Source organism: Macrotis lagotis, chromosome 1 (genome assembly GCF_037893015.1).
Source record: "Macrotis lagotis isolate mMagLag1 chromosome 1, bilby.v1.9.chrom.fasta, whole genome shotgun sequence".
Classification (NCBI taxonomy): domain Eukaryota; kingdom Metazoa; phylum Chordata; class Mammalia; order Peramelemorphia; family Peramelidae; genus Macrotis; species Macrotis lagotis.
This window is the reverse complement of record NC_133658.1, coordinates 783216207-783240417: the sequence shown is the minus strand read 5'-3', so window position 1 is coordinate 783240417 and position 24211 is coordinate 783216207. Positions and strand designations below refer to the sequence as shown.

General features: G+C 33.5%; 1 protein-coding gene across 13 annotated transcripts in view; it reads right to left on the bottom strand.

The window, feature by feature from the left end:
- Positions 1-24211, bottom strand: part of ATM (ATM serine/threonine kinase) — a 133531-nt gene that overhangs the window by 94215 nt on the left and 15105 nt on the right. For 12 of the 13 annotated variants that reach the window (XR_012474363.1, XM_074216619.1, XM_074216623.1 and 9 more), the window contains exons 5-16: positions 21086-21250; positions 17299-17464; positions 14157-14395; positions 11767-11930; positions 10880-11049; positions 8727-9098; positions 7981-8175; positions 5765-5860; positions 5323-5548; positions 4347-4472; positions 3263-3388; positions 1197-1286 (exon numbers count right to left, since the gene is read on the bottom strand). Coding sequence is in view for 12 of the 13 variants with exons in the window: in XM_074216619.1 (XP_074072720.1) it covers positions 1197-1286; positions 3263-3388; positions 4347-4472; positions 5323-5548; positions 5765-5860; positions 7981-8175; positions 8727-9098; positions 10880-11049; positions 11767-11930; positions 14157-14395; positions 17299-17464; positions 21086-21250 (2135 nt within the window). In the remaining variant the exon portion in view is untranslated. Of the gene's footprint in view, positions 1-1196; positions 1287-3262; positions 3389-4346; positions 4473-5322; positions 5549-5764; positions 5861-7980; positions 8176-8726; positions 9099-10879; positions 11050-11766; positions 11931-14156; positions 14396-17297; positions 17465-21085; positions 21251-24211 lie in introns of those variants that run through there. The other variant, XM_074216628.1, reaches the window with a different exon arrangement.

Below are 24211 nucleotides of genomic sequence, written 5' to 3'. Positions count from 1 at the left end.
AAGTCTAGAAAATAAAAATGGAAGACTTACTAGGTTCAGCTAAAACTAGAAGATATACAACAATATAAAGAATGTATTTGAAGTTAGATGAAGAGAAATTGGGGCTGCTCTATACAATTATCATCTTGACAGTAAGGGAAAATGAATTAAAGATTTCTGTGAAAGGAGAAATTTAATTGGGAATACAAGATAACAGTACAGCTTTCCTTCGGGAGACAGGGAGGCTGTATAGTAAAGAAACTCCAACTGTCTCTGCCACCTATTTGTTGGAAAATTGCTGACCTCTATGAATCTCAACTTTCTTGGATGACTGTTACAAAGGTCAAAGGAGATCGTAACTTTGAGAAATTCAAAATTCAATGTAAATATATCAGAAAAATGTCTTGACCATGTGAATTATGAAATATTACAAGGCATTAACTGAAGCTGAAAGAGGGAAAGTAGCTCACATTGGGAAACAAAGACATAAAGTATTAGAGATATACCCAGCCAAAAGCCTCACACTCAAACTTTCCTAAGTCTCTCTGGTCAACATCTCCCAAATCCCTGGTCTGTAATATATTTATGATCTGTCTTTCCTCATGGCACAATGTAAACTCCAAAAGTTTGCTGATATATTAAATCTTTATTTTTTTTAGGTTTGTGTTTTGTTTTTTTTTTGGCCAGGCAATGGGGTTAAAGTGGCTTGCCCAAGGCCACACAGCTAGGTAATTATTAAGTGTCTGAGGCTGGATTTGAACTCAGGTATTCCTGACTCCAGGACTGGTGCTCTATCCACTGCACCACCTAGCCACCCCTAAAACTTTATTTTTAAAGTATATTTCTAAAATCATGTAAAAAACAATATCTTTGGGATTTAGAAAAAGTCCTGAATAGAATAATTTGCATCTACTGGTATAGTTGATCTTTTTGGGTTTTTTTACTCAGTCTTTTTGTATTTTTTTTATTTACATAAAAATATAGTTTTTTCAACATTCATTTTTTGGTGAGATTGTGAGTTACACATTTTTCTCCCTCTGACTTTTCCCTTCTTTCCCCCCTCCCCAAACAGTATGTAATCTGATAAATAAACCATGTACAATCACGTTAAACATTTCCATTTCAGTCATGTTATGAAATAAGAATCAGAAAAGGGGAAAAAATGTAAGAAAAAACAAAAAATTTTAGAAATTCTTAATGATTGGAAGCATACTTACTAAATTTATGCAAATATCCACAATGTCATTCATCATCTTTGATGTTAGCAAACGCAGAAAAAGGCCAGATAGAATCTTATTCGCCTTGTGCTATTAGAAAAATAAAGGGGGGGGGGGGTTGCATCTAAATTACAGCCAATGTATTTTTTCTTTTCTATTTTAAGAGAAAAAATAGATTTATTCTGCCTTATGAGTTCTCTATAATATTGTGACAATACAGCAATAAATATGGAAGATATAGATAATAATTACAAAAACATTTCAAAAATGGCAAAACATTCATTTATAAAAAACTGAATAAGTGTATGTCTATCACTTAAGTTTCACTATACTATTTCTTCATTCTAATATAGAAGCAGTCAAATAAATATAAGCTATGGATTCTAAACCACCCAAAGAAATAATTCTAAAATTCAATCATATTTCATCATCTTCCTCCAGGATCACAAGAAAACTAACTAATACATGGTTAAAAATCTATGCTATTGATATCAAAAATAGTTTTAAAAAACTGTTCATTAGTTGACCAAAACTTCTTTTCTAAATTTCCATCCTGGTCAATCTCAGGTCATCCTCAGTTATACTTCCAATAAAGCTGAAAATTACTTAGAACATTATAGTTGCTAATATGAATTGAATTTGATTGGCAACATGACTGAAATGAACAATGGTACTGAAACATAAACCACCAGTTCAGGTAGTAAATTCAATTTTTTTAAGATTACCACTACCCTAGATAAGGCCAAGACTAATAAACCCTAAGACATTGACTGATTCTCAGAAGCAATATATGCACGTATATTTACTCTGAATATACACAAGTATATATGTTCTCCCTCAATAGAATATAAGTGTACATTTTTGTAGAGCAAGGAATATTTCATGCTTCTGTCTTTGTACCTTATGCATTTAACAGTGTCCAAAATACAATAGACTATCTCCCTATCTATCTGCTTGATTCCTCTCTAATTCTTATTTCACTATGACAAACCACTATCATCTCATGAAGTTTCTGATTATATCTTACTTCTAGATTACATCAAAATGAACCATTTTATCCTTCCCAATAATGTAAAGGGCTCTATCTTAACCACACATGTGCATTACATTCTAAGATTATTATAACAGAGTCCAGATTACCTTGAAGAAAGCTTATTTCATTTTTGATGTTGTGTAGGCCAATTCTAGCACATAAAACATATCTAATAAGTTCTTGTTGGTTAATAATATGCCTAAAATTGAAAGAGACCATGGGAACCAACCTGTTTAACTCAAAGTGACTTTACCCAAAGACACTCAGGTTGAAGCAGATTTGGGTGCTGACTGAAAAAGCCAATGCTATTTTTATTCTAGTCAACTTCCTCTTTCCATTGTGCCCAGTATGTCTCTATCTTTAACCTGTAGTCATAACTCTTTCTTTTTCCTCTCTTCACCTCGCCTATCTACCCAAGAACCAAATAATCAGTCTCCCACACACAAAATGTTATCATATGCTTTATAAGTGTGGGTTGGGAAGGAAATAGAATAATACTCCTCAGAACTTCCCATTACCAATGGCTGTTGGCAGATAATAGGATCTTTAAATTCAACTAATCTCTGTCTATACCCAGGCCTACCTTGCTCAACCTAATCCCTCCAGTCAGTTTAATCCACTGAATGCTAACAAAATTAAATACTAAGGTAGAATAAAACTCCTGAAGGACAACTAGCACCCCTCTTTCACCTCTCTGTTTCCCAAAAGGCCTAACTCTATTTTGTAGACAGCTGTAACAAAATATGTGGTTGAAAAACTGCCAGTTATCTGAAGTCAGTTTTGTATTTTATTCTGATAGCAGAATTATCTCTGAAAACAATAAAAAGGACAAAACAGATTTTCAATATATTTAACTCAAGTTGTAGTTGCTTTGGTTCATTTATATCTATAATGTATTTTCTATTTAATTTTAAATTTAATACACAATTTTGTGATTAAAAAACAACTAAAATATTAGCAATCAATAGTCATCTAGACAGTTTACATGCTGAGGAAATCACAAGGTTAAAATATTAACCAAAAGGAATCTTACCTTTGTACAATTATGCAAGTAACTGGTACAAAGCAACATCATAGTCCTCAATGAACAAATTCTAGATTCTTCATTTATCTTACTTTTAAACAAGGTAATGCTTTTTCCAGCATACTGCATCAGAGACTATTAAAGAATACAAATGGGAAACAAAACAAAACCCACCAGAAGTAATTCAAAGTAAAATGCAAAAGTAGAAATCTAATTCTTTTTTGGAAAAGTGTCAGAATTTTGTGATAAAGATACATTGGAAAGTTCAACTTGATAATATCACACAAATGTCATGAAGAAAAAAAATAGCAGAAAGGAGTTTATAGCACTTCGAGATTAACATATAAACCTGACTGAATCCAAAGAGAGAAAAAAAAAAGTAGGTGAGTCTTCAAAAACCAAATTTCATGATAAACATAAAAGAATGTTAATCAGGGATTAACACTGGACATATAAACAACTTGATAAATGATATAAATATAAAAGTATTAATCTATGACTAGATTTCAAGTAATTAATTTTAATTCTAAAGATACATATTACATACGTTTACCCAAAGCTTGTGCTAAAGAATTAAACAGTAAAGATTAGCCCAGATTTAGATATTTTGATATTTAGATAATTTTCCCTCCAAGCAGAACAGAATATGTAATCACATACATGGGACTATATGATCCCAGGAAGACAAATCCAGAAGTGGAAAGACCCAGAGACCAGAGTCTAAATTCACTGTACAGTTAAGGAGCAATTAAGTGGCACAGAGGACAGAGCACCAGGCTTACAGTTAGGAAAACCTTAGTTCAAATCCAGACTAAGACACATACTAGTTATGGGATACTGTATATCCTTTGTCTCAGTTTCTTCAATTATAAAATGGGGATAATAATAGCACTTTACTGAGTTGAGATAATCAAATAACGGTCAAGTGTTTATCAATGCCTGGCATGTAGTAAATGCTTAAAGTTAGCTGGTATCATCATCATCATTAAAAACAAATTTTTCAAATACCAACTTCCTATCAATTAATCAACTGTTCATGACATAAATGGTAATAAAAATTCTGTCAAAAATGTTTTGGCTTTTATTTTCTTACCTTGGCATTCTGGAACAATTTTGATTTATATACATCTTCTTCAGGTAATATACCTGCGTAACAATAGCAGCCAAGTACACCCACCAAAAGACTGGAACATCGGACAAGAGCTTCTGACCTCATAGTCTTGAAATAAACCAGAAGCACAAATATAAATTATGGTTCTGGTAATATGGCATTGTTCTGAACAATTAATAAATGACTAAGTATCACGTAATTACCTTTTTTTAATGAACTAATTTTATGGCTTTAAGTAAATTATAAGAAGTTTAAAAAACAGTGGTTTATCTTTGTGAAAATTATTTAAAATCCCCACAGCTGAAAGAAATTTTGACCCAAACAAACTAGGCAGTAACCTGCTCAATCAATACAAATACAAAATGTTTTTATTAGCTGAACATTATATATAGCTTGCCCTGCTACTTGACCATTTGACATGATTCATTCAACACTTTTCCTTAAGTAGCATAAAGATAGCATTGTGCACACATGTGTGTTCTTATCATTATTATTCTTATTAGTTTCCAAAGACCTAAATAATTGTGTAAAGGAAGAAGGAAGAATTAGGAGACTGAAGAGAGAATAATTCTGTACTGATACTAGGAAAAGCTTTCTAATAATTGGAGCTGTTCAGATGTTAAAAAAAAAAAAAGCTGCCTCAAGAGCAAAGCCTGAATGATCACTTTTAATACTGCAAAACAGATCCCTGGTTCAAGTACCAACTGGATGAAATAACTTGTGACTCAGAGACACTATGATTGTGGAAAAGCCTAAGACAATACAAGCGCAACTTAATACTTGCTAGCCTGTTTTCCCACTTAGCAACATTTCATTTTTTTTAAAGAAAGCATTTTCTTTATACCATTGATTCTTTCCTCTCCAGTCTTTTCTACTGAGAGTCCCCAAAAATAACTCATTGTGGAAAAAATATCATTGGTCAAAATTGCAGATTTAAATTTATCCTTAAAAATCTCACCTCAAAGGAAAAATTATTTAGAAGCTGTTCAGACAATCCTAGAAGATAGCGATCTAGTGTTTCTTTTAGATTCTGATGAACAGAAAGTCCAGCACCAGTTTGGACTTTTTCAGGGCCACTGTCCATCATATTAGTACAAAAATCCACCTGGTCAAAAGTTGATTGAAGGTATAGCTCTTCTACTTCTAAGAACGTGACCTCCACCTTGCCTTTTTGCTGCTGTTCACTATAAGAGAGTAAGTTCTTAGTTTTATGTTCAGGTTACCCATAAACAAATAGACTTTCCAATATCAAAGGCATATATATCTTTATCACTTGATAGCAAGGAAAAGCTTCATAACTGGGAAGCACCCAATAAATGATTTCTTATTTAATAAGAGGCAGTGCAAAATTATATTAGAATTTTATTCTAAGTAACACAGAAATTTCTCAATTTACATACCATTCAGATACATTCCGGAAAAAATCCATTGCCCCTTTACAATGCTTCATAGTGAGACTCACAAGAATGGACTCCACAGCTAGATGAGGAAAATCACTGTGGAAAAGAAGTTTTTCCACTTGAGTTTAATAAATGCATTTAAACAACTATATTAAAATAATCCTTGCTTCTATGTATGTAAAGGATAGGGAAAGAAAGAAATCCATGAATGGAAAACAAAATAAGAAAAAAGGAAAATAGGGTGTAAAAGAAAAAACTAGAAAGTCAATTTTGTTCATCTGTCAAATCTTTGAAGAGAAGTAATGTACAATAAACCTAGAAAGTTACCCTGAAGCTCCACATATTCCTCTCTCTGCCTAACAGAGAGGAATTTGTATGTTAGCCTGAGGCAACAGGAAGCCTCTGGAGCTTCTTGAACAGAGATGGGAAGGACATGATCAGACATATACTTTAGGAATATTAATTTGGCAGTTGAATGAAGGATGTGCTAGAGAGGGAAAATAAGGGAGGCAAGGAAACCAATTAGGCTATTACCAGAGTCGAGGCAAGAAACAATGAGGACCTAATTAAAAATTATGGTACTGTGATTCAAAAGAAGGCTAAAGAGATATTGTGAAGGCAGAATTTAAAAGATCAATTAATGTGGAGAGACAGGGTGTGAAAGAGTGAAGAACTGAGGATGACAGCAAACATTTGAATCTAGATGACTTAAGATGGCAATATCCTCAAAAGAAATATCATCATAGAGAACAGGAATAGGTGGGGTAGGGAAGAGAATGGCCCAATGGGCTCTATTTAGGACATAGTGAATTTGAGATGCCTGTAAGCAAAGATCTAACACCCAATTGTAGCTATTAAAATTTCTGGTTTCCTTCAAGGCTCAGGTGCCATCATTTAGGGACCTATTCTGATTCCCCTTAATTATCAGTGCACACCTATGATATTACTTTGCATTTACTTATTTGTATACATGTTTTTCTCCCACAGAATGTAAATTCCTTGACAGTATTTCATTTCCAACTCTATATCATTATTGTCTAACACAATCTTAAAACATAATTAACTACTATGAATAAATGCATATTCAGGCTCAAGACAAAGACTTTCAAATATTATCCCTCAGTGGTAATGACAGTTAATTTAAGTATTACTTATATGATTCCAAAACTATATACACACACCCAGCTCTAACCTCTTTCCTGAATCCTCATCATACATTTCTAACAGTCAGCTAGATCTTTCAATGTGGATATCCCAAAGACATCTCAAAACACAATAGTTCTAAAACTGAAATTATCCAACTTCCTCAAAACTCACTGTTGTTGCAAATTTCCTTATTTATGTTGAACACATCACTCTCCTTTCAGCTAATCAGATTTGCAACCCTGGCATTATCTTGTCTGCTACCTCTCCTCCCCACATATTCACTCAGCTATTAAATGTCTATCTATTCTCAAAAACCACCATCCTAACATGTTGTTCAAGCTCTCAACATCTCTAATCCAGGATTACTGCAATAAGTGAATTGGCTTCCTTGATTTAAATCTTTGTTCCAAATTACAACCCACAGAACTGAAAACGTAATTTTCCTAAAATGCAGATTAGATGTCACTTTCCTATTCAACAAAAACTTCAGTGACTCTCTACCACCTTTAATATTAAATATAAAATCTTCTGTTTAACTTTTAAGGTTCTTTCCTGTAAGTCCAGCTTATTTTTTCATAATACATAACTGCACTTCCTACACTCTGTGGTTGAGCCAAACTGTTCTTCACAAACTCCATCTCTCATCTGCATACCTTTGCCATGGCTGCCATTCCTCTCTACCCCATATTTGGACTGTATCACTTCCATACTGCTCCTTCTTAGAATCCTGGAGTTGGTTTTTCCCCAGACTCTGCATCATCTTCACTAAACTGTTCCTCATCCCTTCAAATGCCAGTTCTCTTATTTGAAATTTAATTTGTGTTTATTTTTATATATTTATTATGAATGTGCATACTGTTTCTCCCAATAGAATATAAATTCCTTGAGGACAAGGACTATTTCAATTTTGTCTCTGTAGTCTCAGCATCCAGCACACAGTAGGCACTTTAAAATGCTTGCTGACCAATTTAAAGGCCTAAATTACTTGACTCTTACTTCTAAGGCTAATGGTTATCATAAAGCTAATATTAAAATAAATTTAATACGGCTTTCTTCTTAAGAAAAATTACCTGCAAAGAACTGGAGGAAGCTCTGTACTTTCTTCCATGTCATCTTCTAACTGATAGAATAGCAGCCACTTCATAATCAATTCTTTTAATGAGTAACCTTGATTTATTTCACAAACACTTTGATCCATTCCTACTTTTGACATCTCTGGAACTATGCAGGAGGTCAAGGCCAATGATAAACAACATACTGCAGGACTTAAAAGAGGACAATTTATGTTAAGCAGAATGCAAAAGAGGATAATTTATGTTAAGCAGAATGTAATCATTACACATTAGAAGAATATAAATGTATTTTCCTTGGCAAATTAATGAAATCTGTCACATCTTGGTTTTGAATAATCTCATTGTAAGATCCAAAATAATATATATCATGATTTTCAGGAAATAAATGAATTAATATGATAGAATAATAACATTATTTGAGAAATAAAATATTATTTAAAAATGATTTCTTGGTATCTGGATCAAGATAATTAGGGAACTGAGGATTACTGAGTAAATGAGTAACAAATAATTCATTTGGACCAATAGTCAGAAAAAATTCTTCACTGGTGCAACAAATATCTCTTTACCTTTGTTGAAGTCAAAAATCACATTTATTATGATTATAGTATCTTTTCATGGCCTAATTACAAAAACTCAAGAAGTAAAGAAAACTTCAAGAGAAAACTCTCAAGCGAAACTAGGGACATATTATATCCACAAAAAGGAAATTTAGAAGTAGGAGGACAATATACTATTATTACCAAGAAGGTCTGCAAGCCGATCCTGTAAATATCTTCCACAGTTCTCTGTCAACCTCAACCAAACTTCCTTGAATTATGGCTCCAAGCAGGCCAAAGTTTTCAGCCTGCATTTGTTCAGAACTTATACTGCGAAAGGTAATAGACCAAATTTTATTCCAAAGTTTCAGGAGATCTGCTTTGTGTGAAATTTCCAGATCCATTTTCTTGCCTTGACATAATGCAAGTTCGATGAGGCATCGTAACACATATGGAATACGTTCCCCTCTTCGCTGCTGGGATAGAAGCTGGTGCAGTATCATCAATAATGGTGCAAGCTCACTGTTAGGAAGACTTGCTGGATACTTTGCTATTAACTCTGTTGCAATCTGTAACCTTAAAGGAAAGGCAAGAGAATAAATCTGAAAAATACCAATTTTTAATAACAGAAATATTAAATACAAGTATCTCACAATTTTCAAAGTACTTTATCACTCAAGAGTATTTCAGCTGATCTATACAACAATTCTACGAATCAGGCATTAAAAATATTTTATAGATGAGAAAACAGGCAGAGTTAAGTCACCGTTAAAGATGATTCACCACTGCTTCTCTGAATCTGTCCATTTATTAAATTACTTTATAATCATAAGGTATATAGGTTGTGTTGACTTATCTGCATTCATGTTTTTGTGCGAAAGAAAAAGTTAGTTCCTTTTAAGGGAAGGGGGAATTTCTTTTGTTCTTCATATAAGTACCCAGCACATGGATGTGGGTTGAATAAATTAAATTCACTGAGTCTTGTACTAACACTGAAAAGGAAACCATGGCTAAGAAGTTTACTGCCTTGTCCATGGTATATGGCTTCTAAATATGAAACAGAATTTGAAAGTAGATCTACTTATTCATTTGCATCACTCTCTTCAGTATACCAAACCCTCAAGAAATTGCCCTTTAAACTTTTTTCTTTAGATTTTTGCAAGGCAAATGGGGTTAAGTGGCTTGCCCAAGGCCACACAGCTAGGTAATTATTAAATGTCTGAGACTGGATTTGAACCCAGGTACTTCTGACTCCAGGGCCGGTGCTTTATCCACTGTGCCACCTAGCCGCCCCCCCTTTAAACTTTAAAAAAAAATTTTTTTAAGTTGTTTTTAACTTCTGACTTAGTGTATACTAACTTAGTACCCAGAAAATAGAATGGAAGGATAAAATTTAAAGTTCAGGGCAACGAGTCTAATGCCAGAATTCATCTGGTCTCAGGCCTTCAAGTCTGAAATGTTTTTCAATCAAATTAAGAAACTTTAATTAGATGCCAATTATATCAAGGCACTAGTAGTATTAGATGTTCAAGCTAAAACACAGTAAAAATATAATAGCCTCTACATTCAAGGAGTTTTTCTTTATAGGAATGATTCCATACAATCACAGATGAGGAGGAAGGGGTTTTTTTTTCCCTTCCCATCTACAATATTTTCTCAGATCCTACTAATTGTAAAGGTTGGGAATAGAAAAATCCAGGTTGTAAAAAAAGGCAATAAGGTTCTTAATAGCTATGAAACTTTGGGCAAGTCATTAATCTGTTTACTCATTTTCCTCATCTGCAAAAATGAGGATAATAGAACCTCCCTCCCAGCTCTGTTATACCAAATGAGATATATGAAAAAGCACTTTAGCACAGTGTTTGGTACATAGTTGGACCATACAAATGGCTAATTATTACTGCACTAAGAATAAAAAGGAAAAACTACTACAAAAATATTTATACCTATAATCTAAAAACCTCTAAGAATTAAAGCTAGAATAGCACTCATTTAACAGTTGCTTTGCAAAAGCTAATAAATTAGTTTAAAAACAAAAAGACAAAAAAACTAGGTACTAGAAACTAAGAAATAGCTTTCGTGGGGGTAGCCAAATGGCGCAGTGGCCCTGGAGTCAGGAGTACCTCAGTTCAAATCTGGTTTCAGACACTTATAATTGTATAACTGTGTGACCTTAGGCAAGTCACTTAATCCCACTGCCTTAAATAAATTTTAAAAAAAATGGCTTTCTTTCACAATGAGTATAATAGCTCATTTTGACACTCTAAAGCAATTTTAAAGAAAGTGCTAGTCTTTTAATAAGTGGAATAGACTTTTAAATAAAGAGAGAATAAGAAAAAAACACTAAGGTACATTACCATGGCACAAGGTCAAAATCGTTCTGTGACTTTTGAAGATAATCTTTAATAACCTCCCAGCCTAATTCTATTTTTCTCCTTTTGCTTGGTGTACTACCACTACAAAAATCTCTTGATGAAGTGGCATAAGACTGAGAGATTTCAAGGACTCTAGTATCTTCCCCAAAGACCTGTTTCAAATGAAAAATCACACAAAGAGAATGAACCTTTTTTTTCATATCAGCTTTAAGAGAAAATTAACTTATAAATGAAGTTAAGAAAACAACACAATAATACTCTTCTCAAATGAAGGGAAAATAGAATCCATGGAACAAGAGTAAACAATTATTATTTTTCAAATAGAGATGATAATCTTGAAAAAAGGGAGAAATATTTTGGATCTGACATTTCTGCTATGCTAGAAAGTACCTTTGACATATTCAAATAAGTGAAGAATTACCAAAGAATATATAACTAACAAAATAAGGTATCTCTAAGAGAGGAAAATGTCCAAGTTTTTCAAGGAATGATATTTTAAAATCAATAAATTCTTAATAGCAGCTATGCTTCTCCACAGTATGCTGACTCATGTTTTTAACAAAAATTTCTACATGGAAAGCAGAGTTAAAAATACCTTGTCTCCTACAGAATATATTCTTAGAAAATAGTATAGGGTCAATGCCAATAGGAGACCCTCAAACTGTTTAATGAACTGAATTGGAATAATGAACATTTAAGAAAGAAGTTATTATAAAGAAAATGTCAGTTATTCAAGACATATTGAATAGATGGAGGAAATATGAAACAATACAGAGTATTTTTAAGACTCTTTTTCACAAGAATATAGGTGAAAAAATTAACAGGAACATTATGATCAAAAAAGTCATTTACATGAAGAGTTACTATACCTGGTGACAAACATCTGCCATTAATTCAACCAAGTTTTCCTTGACGGCAATATTTCGACATCCAGAAGAATATTTTCCTCTACTTCCTATATGACTTATCTCATTCAACAGTAGATCATATAAACTGCATAAGATACTTTGCCATTTTGCTGATTCATAAGCTCCTATTTACAAAAGTACAAAAAATAGAGCTTCTACTTAGTTCCATTTTCTTTCTCTTTCTCTTTTTTTTTAAAAAGGTTTCTGCAAGGCAAACGGGATTAAGTGGCTTGCCCAAGGCCACACAGCTAGGTAATTATTAAGTGTCTGAGATCAGATTTGAACTCAGATACTCCTGACTCCAGGGCTGGTGCTCTATCCACTGTGCCACCTAGCCACCCCTTAGTTCCATTTTCAACTAACAACTAAAAAGATATGTATATATGTATGTGTGTTCATACATATATATATATATACACACATACACACACACACACACACACACACACACACACACATATATATTTGTGTACCTATCTATGTTGATAGATTCATAGAGAAAGACAAAGGATTCAGACATCTTCATTTCCCACCTTGACTTTTCTATCACCTGTATTCCAAGATGGTTGTGAGGATGAAATGAGATACTTGTAAAGTGCTTTAATATTTTACAAGTACTTTATAAATATTATTTCCAAATGATTATTTCCACAGATATATTACTGTCACCTCAACATGTAAAACCTTCTTCAAACCTCATTTCATCAATTTCCACAACAGTTCCTTTTGTTAACATGACAGTCTGTGCCTTTATGTCCCCACCATTTATGACACCATCTAGTGGACAACAAAGTTTGTTAAACTGAAGTGAACTGATGACAATACATCCTAGTCACCTAGGCTTACATTATCCAAGGATTACCTGGATTTCATGGTGAGATTCTTTTTTTGTTGTTGTTTGCTCATTTTTCTAAACTACTTTCTAATTTCAATGTCTGAAGGTGGCAGTTAGGAGGTGCTATAGTGTACACAATACTTGGTCTATAATCAAGAAGACCTGAGTTCTAATCTAACGATGGGTATTTACTGGTTATATGACCCCCCTAGGCATGTCATTTGATGACTGGCTGCCTCAGTTTCCTCAACTGTAAAATGGGGCTAACAACAGCACCTACCTCCCAAGCTATAGACTTCAACTTCAGACTGGGCCAGAAGCAGGAAATGAAGTTCCATTCTGCTCATGAGTTCTGAATCATACTGCAAGCCCTTACTTTTGAACTTGCTCTACTCTCAATACACTGTTTAAGGCTAGCAACTGTCACTGCACTGGTTCTCTCCTCACTTCACCCTGTATCTGTGACCTGGAACTGGCTGTGTGCATCAAAGCTGGGAATGGCATCTATTTCCATTGCAGTGACCAGATATGTATCTGGGACCTTCTCTTGCCCTGATGCACAATGTCATTCTGGGCAATTGATTGTTCCATGCAACTGTTACTAACCAGTGTCCACAGATTTTTCTTTGTATCTTGCTGGTGACAAAAGTGGGATGGAAAAATAACTCACTGTGATGTTTTTTCCCCTTAAATTTCCACATCAGGATTAGGTCTAGTCTTTTTTTCTTGATCGGTCTGGAGATTTGGGGGTAAAATTCATGGTATTATTTTCTGCTACTCCACCATCTTGGCTCCAACTCTCTGTCATCAATTCTTTTTTTTTTTTAGGTTTTTGCAAGGCAAACAGGGTTAAGTGGCTTGCCCAAGGCCACACAGCTAGGTAATTATTAAGTGTCTGAGACCGGATTTGAACCCAGGTACTCCTGACTCCAGGGCCAGTGCTTTATCCACTATGCCACCTAGCTGCCCCTTGTCATCAATTCTTACTTGAGAATATTCTGCTTATTTCCACCCAGGTTCTCATCATTTAGCATCACAGTTGCTGCAAAGACTACCCACTTTGGTCCTTTTCACCAAATCAGTCTCTAAACCACTGTCAGACATAAGACTTAAAGCACCTGTTTTGCCAAATCATTTCCCTGATTAAGAATCTCTAATACCTCATCATTGCTCATGAACCGTCAACTACTCTGTGCACCTTTCAAAGCCCTCTATAATTTGGTTCAGTTCAAGATGGTCAACTTTTTAACTCTACTTCTTCAAAATATGAATCTACCATTCAACAGACTAGTTCTAAGTTCCAACAACATTAGGTAGGAGACAAAACCACCATCATGGCTTTGTTCATGTACTCTCTTATCTGCCTATCCAAATATTAAATATCATTCTAGTTATATATCCCTCTAAACATTACCGAGGTTCTACCTCCCATAAGAAGTCTGTAAATCTCTCCCTTCGTTGAAGCATTCATTAGCATTTACAAATTCCAAACAGTAACAAAGGAGTTTTCTTATACCTTTTTCTTGAGTTTTGGCTCCTTTTGGGTGATGAACACGAACTTGAAGATGAAATAATTCAATAATTACATCCTTCAAAGAATCATTTGGTCTTTGGTGAGACCATAGGTAAAGCACTGTAGGAAGAATTTCTTCTCCTAATTTACAAACTCGCATACGAAAATTTACAGCAAAGACCTTGAGAAAGATATTAAGGGCAGCCAGAATATGATTCAAGCCTGCAGAACTTTTTTCCTGCCTGCAACATAAGAAAACAAACACTAAGTATTATACAAAAGAAAAAACAAATGAGTTTTGCTATTTATACCTGAAATTATACAAAGATGGAAAAGCCCAACAACATTTATTTCAAAATTGTTAGCACTCAGTTTAAGAGCATGGGCAGGGATGGTTTCATTTGTATCTTTATAGTCCCAGTGCCTCACAGTGCCAGGTACATAGAAAGCACCTAATAAATGTTTACTTTCTTGTTTTATTAGTATTGAGATATTTATTATCGAGGAAAAAAGCTCATCTAATAACCATGACTGATGAGATATGACAAATTCTATACCCATGGTCTCTCACCTTATGGATGTCGTACATTTTCTACTCTCTTTGTATACCATTCTCTATTCTGTAGTGCTTTCTGCAAGCATGTGCGCATGCATGTGTGTGTATGTGTGTGTATAAGTTGTATCCTACTGATGTATCATAAGGGTGTAACCAACTTATAAAAGTTTTATCAATGCCTTTTGTTTGTATGTCACACTCATTTATAGAAACATCTCCCTCTTCTCCCACTGAATCCTTTTCTTTTCACAAAAACAAGGCAAAAACATCTGATACAGTGACCCAATGTCAACAGCATTCTATCTCAATAATCCTTTCTGTCAAAAGGGGGAGGGGCAAGTTTTTGTGTATGATCATCAGAACAGTTATTGCTTTTTTCATTTACCAAGAATCTACTTTCATTTAGCAATCTTTCCATTTGTCAGGCAATCTAAATGTTTACTTTATAATGAAAATTGTAAGAAAAATTATAAAAATTATTATTTCTACTCTCCATTATAAGAGAGTACAAATAGCTCTATATATCAAAAAGAAATGGCCTATTTATAGATACAAAGGGTTCACTCTTAACTTTTTCTGAGCCAAAACTGTATCCAGTCATAGTTAACCATTTATATTTTACAGACCTGCAATACTTTGATTTCTAAAGATTTCACATAAACTCTTGTTTTTTTTCCTGACATCTACTTTTGCCCAGTATCATCCTTATTTCTGTTCCATTTATAGTTTCCTCCATACTAATCTGAACTTGATTGTTATATATTATCTGCTGTTAGATATATCCAGTCTAACATGTTCAACTAAACTAAGAACTACTTGAGGGTAAGGAAGGTCTAAATCTGACACCAGTCTGTATGGGGCACAGTATCAACCACTAGACTGTAGCCTCCTCCAGGTAGAAAAACTAAAGCAGAAACTTTGTGACTTCTGCCTCAGTTTGTGTTGAGGGAACCAGCATGCTTCTACATTTGAAACTTCACTCTCCTCACCCCACATATCCAAATCAATGTCCAAATCTTGTTTTTACCTCTACATCTCTTACATCCATTTCGTTCTCTCCACCCATCAGTGCGGTCATATTAGTCCAGGCCCTCCATCAAAAGTCTTAAAAAGTCTAATTAGACTCCTGACTCAAGTCCTGCCTCATCCAATCTGACAATATCATTCCTTTTCCGATAAACTTAAGGTTTTTCAGACCCCAGCAACTGCTTGTACCATCCTGCTACAACTGCCTGTGTTTACAAGGATGGTATTCTTTCTGTGTATGCCCCCATATAAACACATCTACTCCCTTTGCTAGATTTGAAGCTCCCCACAGACAAAAATACTTCAGTTTTGTCCTGTTATCCTATTTCCCAAAGTCACATTAAAGGGCCTGACACACAGTAAGTGCTTAATAAATACTTTCTGACTGATTCCTACAAATGGAATGGAAAGCACCTCCCTAGCACAGAAAGGCTACTGCTAAACACTGCAACCGAACTGAGAATCTTTATAGGGCTTTGTTGTCCATGCCCTCTCTTATCTGCCTATCCAAATATTAAATATATGCCTCTTCATTTTGGCTCTTGAACCATGATAACTTCATGTTATCAAAAGATAATTTTTTAAACTCACTAAATCCAACATAGGAGATTTCTTAGCACAGCTTAATTTTTTAAAATGAAAATAATTAAACCAATCAAAAAGTCAAGCACTGCACAAAGGACTGGGCATAAAAAGATTTAAAAAAAGTACCTGATTTCAAAGAGCTCATATTCAAATGGAAGAGAAAATGAATACAGAACAAGATATACGCAAGCTATATAAAGAATAAATAAAAGCTTACTTCAAGAGGCAGAAGTGAAAAATATATTTCAGGAATGAGGAAATGTCATTTCAAAAGTACTGAGAAAGGAAATGGATGCCATGTGCAAAGAATAGCAAGTGAAGCAGAGTGGCAAAAATCACAAAATATGTGGAAGGTAATGAAGTGTAAAAATATGGGAAAGGCAGGAAAGAGTCTGGTTAAAAAGCAATAAATTATTAGGCAATTATCAAACATCTACTATGTGTCAGACATCATACTATATGCTGTAATAAATATAATCTCTACTCATAAGGATCTAATGGGGGAAACAAGAAATATATAAGAATAGAGAGCACAAATGTAAAGAAATTCAATAGAAATAAAGACTAAGTGCTCAATGACAAGGCAGCCAGAGGAGAACCTTGGAAAGTCTTTAATATAAAGCTGCATCCAAATGACGGAGGAAGTGAGGAGGGAGCGAACACATTCAGGAATGGAGGACAGACAGTCAAGGCTGAGGCAGAGACTCGAGAAGCAAAAGAAAGGTTATAAAGGGGCGAAAAGAGAGACATACAGCTCGACTGAAACACAGGATAGAGTAGGGGAAATAATGCTCAATGAGGCTGCAGAGACAAGTTGGGTAAGGTTCTGAAGGTCTTTTAAATAACCCTAAAGAGTTTATATTTGAATCTAGAGACAACAGGAAATGACAGAATTTACTAAACAGGGGAGTGGCATAGTCAGATCTGTATTTAAGGCAAATATAAATAGTTTTAAATAACCAAATCACTAAAATTTACCTTGCACACTGCATAGCCTTTGAAAAAAAATCAAAAAACTTTAAATTTACTCCATCTGTCTGGGAACAACATCCTCTGGTTATAGTTTGAATTATTCTAGCCACTAGAACTCTATTAATATCTTTAGAAGGCTTGAGATACAATGTACAATACAGGGCCAGAAGTTCTAAAAAAAAAAAATCAAAATTAGTTACAAGACTAATTTCTTTTCAATCATTTTAAAGCATTATTTTTAAATCAGAACATTAAATATCTTAAGTGAATCAAAATGTTCTACTACTTGCAAAATGAAAATACTATAGGATAAGATAATACTTTTGTAAAGTAAATGTTATAATTAAAGCATTCACATATTACAATTCTGTCCTAACATTGTTATTAAAGTTTTACTGAAAAAATTATATGCATGTTGGTACTGAATGTTGAGTGAACTGAATATAGTTACCCAAAAAACTGCTTTCATGAATTGATCACTACTTCTAAATTCAAAAAACTGAGCTTTAACGATATATGGTTTCAGATACCAAAAAGAGCACAACTTCTACAGAAAAAGAATATTTGTTTTTAATATATTTTATGGATATGTGGGACTAATCAGTGGCAGAGTGGCTGTGGAAAGACAGAAACACTACTGCAGTGATAGCAGAGTTATGAACCGATCCAATCATTGTGGAAAGCAATTTGGTATAATACTAAGTATGGGATTAAAATGTTCATGTTCTTGAAAATAGTGATGGGGCGGCTAGGTGGCGTAGTGGATAGAGCACCAGCCCTGGAGTCAGGAGTACCTGGGTTCAAATCCGGTCTCAAGCCACTTAATAACTACCTAGCTGTGTGGCCTTGGGCAAGCCACTTAACCCCATTTGTCTTGCAAAAACCTTAAAAAAAAAAAAAATCGTGAATCTACCCTCTTCACATATACTCCAAGAGGTATACTGACAAAAAGAAAAGTCCCACAGGAACAAAAAATTTTCAGTAACATTTTTTTCATAGCAGCAGACAAATGGAAATAAAACAAATGCCCACTGATTAGGAAATATCTAAATAAGTTAAAGTATTGAAAGTACTTTTCAGTAAGAAATGATGAATATAATCATAAAGGAAGATTTACATGAAATTAAATAAGCAGAACCAGAAAAACAACACACTATCATTACACTATAACAACACCAAATGCTATGAAACTGTAATGATCAAGCTTGACCTCGTAAAAAGAGATACTGAATACATCTCCCTTATATATTTGCAAATGAGAGGGGAAAATGAGGGCAGAACCCTGCATATAGTGTCAAACTTTTTCAATGTATTAATTCTACTGAAGTTTCTTTTCTATTATTTGTTATAAAAGTTGGTTCTCTGGAATACGAAAGGTGGAATACACTAAGAAATGCATGCAGTATAAAAACAAATCAATATATTCAGGCACATAACAGATCATCTCTTATGGTGATAGAAACAGAAAAATTAATCCCTATGTGTCAATCTTACTATCCTTTTCTCAAAATTCTATTTTTCTTTTATTTTTGCAAGGCAAATGTGGTTAAGTGGCTTGCCCAAGGCCACACAGCTAGGTAGTTATTAAGTCTCTGAGGCCGGATTTGAACTCAGGTACTCCTGATTCCAGGGCTGGTGCTCTATCCACTGCGCCACCTAGCCACCCCCAGAATTCTATTATTTATTTAGGTATTTAGGTATTATTTATTTCAACATCCTTCCCTATAAAATAGACAGAAGCAAGTAACAGAATTCCTATGCTCCACATTAAGGAACTTAGTCTAAAGAGTAAAACATGTTGTCCAAGTTCATGGTAGAGAGGCAGCAATATGGCAAAGATAGAACTGACCTTGGAGACAAGTCTAAGTTCAAGTTCACCCCAGACAAATATTAGCAGTGTGATCAGAGGCAAATCACTTAATTTATGAGCACTTTAGGCAACCTTCTAAACCCCACATTAATGAAAAAAGAGATCTGAATTTAAAAAAAATAATGGGGATTAAAAAACTGCTTGGGAATCTTGTCTGTATCATTTACTGTGTGGCCTTAGGCAAGCATCTACCTTCCTATTGGCCTGGTTTGCTCATCCATAATCAGAGGCATCTGACTTAGATGATCTATAAGGTCCCTCACAACTTTTAATCTATAATCCTACAGTCAGACTCTAGGTCTGGACTATGAGTAGTAGAGTGCCAAGAACTCATTGCTTTGTCCACAACAACAGTGATGGTAAAACTCAAATAACAGGGGTCACTAAATTCTTTAAGGATCCCTGAAGCTACATATTGACTTGGCAAAATCATATTCTAACATTATCTTTTGTTCTATTATGCATTTTTTAGTTATTTAAAAAAAATATTACCCAATTACATTTTAACATAGTTTGTGCTACACCTGGCAGGTTGAACCTGTTGATCCTTTATATTACAGTACTCTACCTCCTTTTAGAAACATTTAAACAGTCTGTTTTAATAGCTGTAAAAGGAGCATTAAAAATTGTGCTTAAGGAGCTACTTACCGAGTTAGCTAAAATAGATTTCACTTTCACAGGACAAATACTTAAAAGAAATTTAACCAGTTAAAAGTTGGCAAGAAAGTTCAAGCTTAGTCTTTACTAACTTGGAACACTCAGAAAATTCAGAAGAAATCATAAAAGATCCCTTAATGAAAGTAGAGAAAAGGTAAGCAGGAGTGGCTTTGCTCCTATTTAGAAGGAAAATAACAGAGATATGAGAGTTAATAAGCTATGACGGTTTTCCTTCATCTTTTCTATAATAATTAGAAAAAGGAAAAATGGAGGGATAGGTTGTAACAGGAAGACACTGTCAGATAAAGAAAAACTTGAGAACTAAAAAGTCAACTGAAAAAGTAAAGATTAAGCAACACAAAGCATTACTCTCTAAAAGCTAACACCATCTGAGCATTTACTATCAAAAACTTTAAAGATTGAGAAATGAAAGAAACTTTTAAGGATCTCTAGTCAGAAGATAACATGATTTGTCTAAAGATAACATGATTTGTCTAAGTCTATTCAGAAAATAAATGAAGGAAGCAGGAGTTAAACAGGGGTCTACAGTCTCCAAAATCAATGTTTTTTGTTTTTGTTTTTTCCTACAGCAAAAGATCTAGTCCTATAGAGAGCATAACAAGAACATTAAGATATTATGAAGGTTTCTACCTCAAAGAGAAATCAAAAAATTTCTTTACAGACAGCTTGAAAGTTAATTGCTATTGTTCTGAACATAGAATTTTACACTTCTTATAAAAGCATATTTTAGGAACGTTACATTTCTGATTTATATGTTATGTGAGTTGTGAAGCTATAATTCACTAAATGCTTAACTTGACTAAGAAATCGGCATATATTTCTTTTCTCTTAACTGATCATAAATGAATAACAAATCCAAAATCAAAATCTAGTGAGTAATTCAAAATACAAACATGATTCTAAGAGCAAATAAAGAACCTGAGGTGTTACAAAAATGTGAATTTTTTTTAAAAAATCAATTGTGTGGGGGGCGGCTAGGTGGCGCAGTGGATAAAGCAGCAGCCCTGGAGTCAGGAGTACCTGGGTTCAAGTCCAGTCTCAGACACTTAATAATTACCTAGCTGTGTGGCCTTGGGCAAGCCACTTAACCCCATTTGCCTTGCAAAAACCTCCAAAAAAATCAATTATGCAAAATATTAAAGAATAAAAAAGAGGAGAAATATACATCAAGAACAAGAACTTCCTGATTGTTCTATTTCTTGCTTATTTCAAAGTGACTCAACAAAAACATCAGAGGGAGCACACCTGACCAATGATGCTGAGATATTTCACACCAGTATTTTCTTACAGAAAGAATGTCCTTAAGCAATATATTACTATAATCAGCTCCAGAAGTAGTTCCATTGGAGGAATCCTTCACTATGTCCATGACATAATTTAGAAGTTCCTGACATTTCAATCTGGGTGCTCCTAGTAAAGAAGAGCAAAATAGCAGCAATGAAAATATGAATCTTTATAAAATAAGTTAGTAAAATTATATGAAGACAACAATTTAGAAGATTTTTTAAAATTCCTTTGACTACAATCCAAATTAAGTAATTATTAAGTTATACCTCAAATAAACCAAAATGTGTAATAATATTCCTAGGATAGGTTGGAATTGATCTTTGAAGAAAGGATTTAATATAGTTTTATTAAATGTTATTAAATAGTTTATTAAATAATCAAATGTTAATTTAATTAATAGTACAACCAAGCTTGCAGAAAGAATACTTAACCTTCAAAGAAAATAAAATGAGCACAGTACAAAGAGACTTGCATGTAGGAAGATATGATTTCAAATCCTGCTTCAGACACTTACTTCTGGAGTAACTAAACAAATCACTAAATCTCTTTGTGGCTCAGTTTCCTAATCTGTAAAATGGGGGTAATAATACACACAGCTTGTAAGGTTATTATTCTAACAGCAAGCTAACTTTGTAATCTTTGAATCCTTATATAGACTGTTATGATTAAATATTCAGCATTTGTGTGTACATAAATTAAAATTTAAATACAAATAAATGTTATCTACCCAAGAAAGAACTTCTATATATAATATATTGTTTAAAACTGAATAACAATAAAAGTGTACTTCTATATAATTCTCTTACAATCTATAAATTTATACTTTACAGTCAACTGGACTAACTGGAATAAAGAACAATTGCTGAGGATATCAATACATTTTAAAAACAATGTCATTTTTCATTATAATTTAAGTCCAGATTTATCCCTCTCTCCCCAATTTGCAAAAGAAATAGTTGATATGACCATTTATAATACTCAAAATAACTTGGTTGTTCACAATTATTCTTGGAAAGAATATGGCTGTTACTGAATACAACCTTCTCTTAGTTCTGTTCATTTCACTTTTCATTGTCATACAAGTCTTTCCATGTTTTTCTAAAATGAGCTCATCATTTCTTACAGCACAAAAATATTCTATCATAATCATCTACCACAGCTTCTTCAGCCATTTTCTTGATGGGTATCCCCTCAGTTTCCAGTTCTTTGATACACAAAGATGGCAACAATATTTTAGAAAAGACAGGTTCTTTTTCTTTTACCTTGATCACCTTGGGAAACAAACCTAATTAAGTAGAATTGCTGGTACCCCCAGTCTTTGGGCATAAGTCCAGAATGTTCTCCAAACAAGGTCATTTAAATTGTTATTAGTCCATATAATCATCTTATTGCTGGATATTTGCAAGACTCAACAACCTTATTAAGCCTCTAATGTATACAAAAAAACTATGCTAGCTATCCTATCCCCAAACCCAATCTCAATCCATGTATTCTTCTGTCATGGAATTTGCAATCTAATTACAACAGTTAATAGCCTAATAATTGGAGTGTGGCCCTGGAGTCATTAAGACCTACAATCAAATCCTGTCTCAGCATGTATTTATTTTAGTGTGTGATTTTAAGCAAATAATAGAATCTGTCTTAGACCTTTAATCTGTAAAATAGGGAATAAAAAAATCTATTTCTCAAGGTGATTATGAGGATCGATTGAATTATCTATAAGGCAATTTGCAAAACACAGGGGCTAGTTGTTGGGGAGCTGTACATAACATAGCACAAAACATAAATGCATGGAACTGCATGCAAAGTTTGAGTAAAGAATATTTCTACTAATTAGAAAGGCTTCATAGAGGAAGAGACACAATCATAATCATAATAAAAAATGATAATAACTAGCATTTATATAAACCTTTAAGATTTACAAAGCAGTTTATAACTATCATTCTATTTTATCTCTACAATACCTTGGAAGAAAAGTGCTATTATAAAACTCATTAATGTAGATGAGAAAACCTCCAAGGCAGACAAAATTAAATGACTTCCCCAAGGTCACAAAGCCATTAAACATCTGGGGTAGTTTTGATCTTGTCTTAGTAAACCACTTAACTATGTCTGAAAGGATAGATACCATTTCATCAGATAAAGTGAGAAAGACATTCTAAAACTAAGGAATAAAACAAAGTCATGGGATATGGAGGCAAAGAAATGCAAACCTTGAAACAGAAATAATAAGTGGCAAAGTCCTAGTATAGAGAATGGAGAAGTATGCACAAAACCATAAAATTTTAGAGCTAAGTATGACCAATTCATCTATTTTATAGCTGAATGAATAAATGGAAGATACACTATATTAAAAGTCATCTGGGTCAAGAAAAATCAAATAACTGACACAGGGACAATTTTACTTTTTATTTGCAAGGTAATTATTTTTTGCCTTACAAATTCAAGAAATTTCCTAAGGCCTGATGGGGTTGCAATCTTTGTCAGTACAAACAATAACAATGTTGATGAAAGTATAGTTCTTTTGAAATTAGAAATGGAAGAAAACAATTGTTCTAACCATTGTTGAAATACAATTGTAAATAATACTTAGAACATAAGATTACTATTCTGTATTTCCCCATCTTTTCTTCCTTGATTAATTTTAATAAAGAAAATTAAGAATAAGTTTATTTCAACACAATTATTCTATTACTATATCCATTTTAAAAAGAAATCACAGCAAAAATAGTGGAGATGTAAAGATAGAGAGTACAAGGTGAGGACGACTCAGAACAAGTTACACTGTTTTAATCTGCCATGGAACTACGAACTGTTCAACTGGTTTTGGAAAGAAATAACAAATTATATGAGAATACAAAATTATTTCTATACTTTGACCCACTGATCTGAGCTGAGTTTATTATACTCCAAGGAGATTACTATCTAAAGAACTATTTGTACAAAAATTCACAGAAGAGTAATTTCTAAAAGAAAAAAAAGTGGAAAAAAATGATATGCTAACAACTGCAAAATAGTTGAAAAAAATTGTGGATTTATAAATGTAAAAGAATACTGCTGCATGAAAAGGGAACAATAAACATT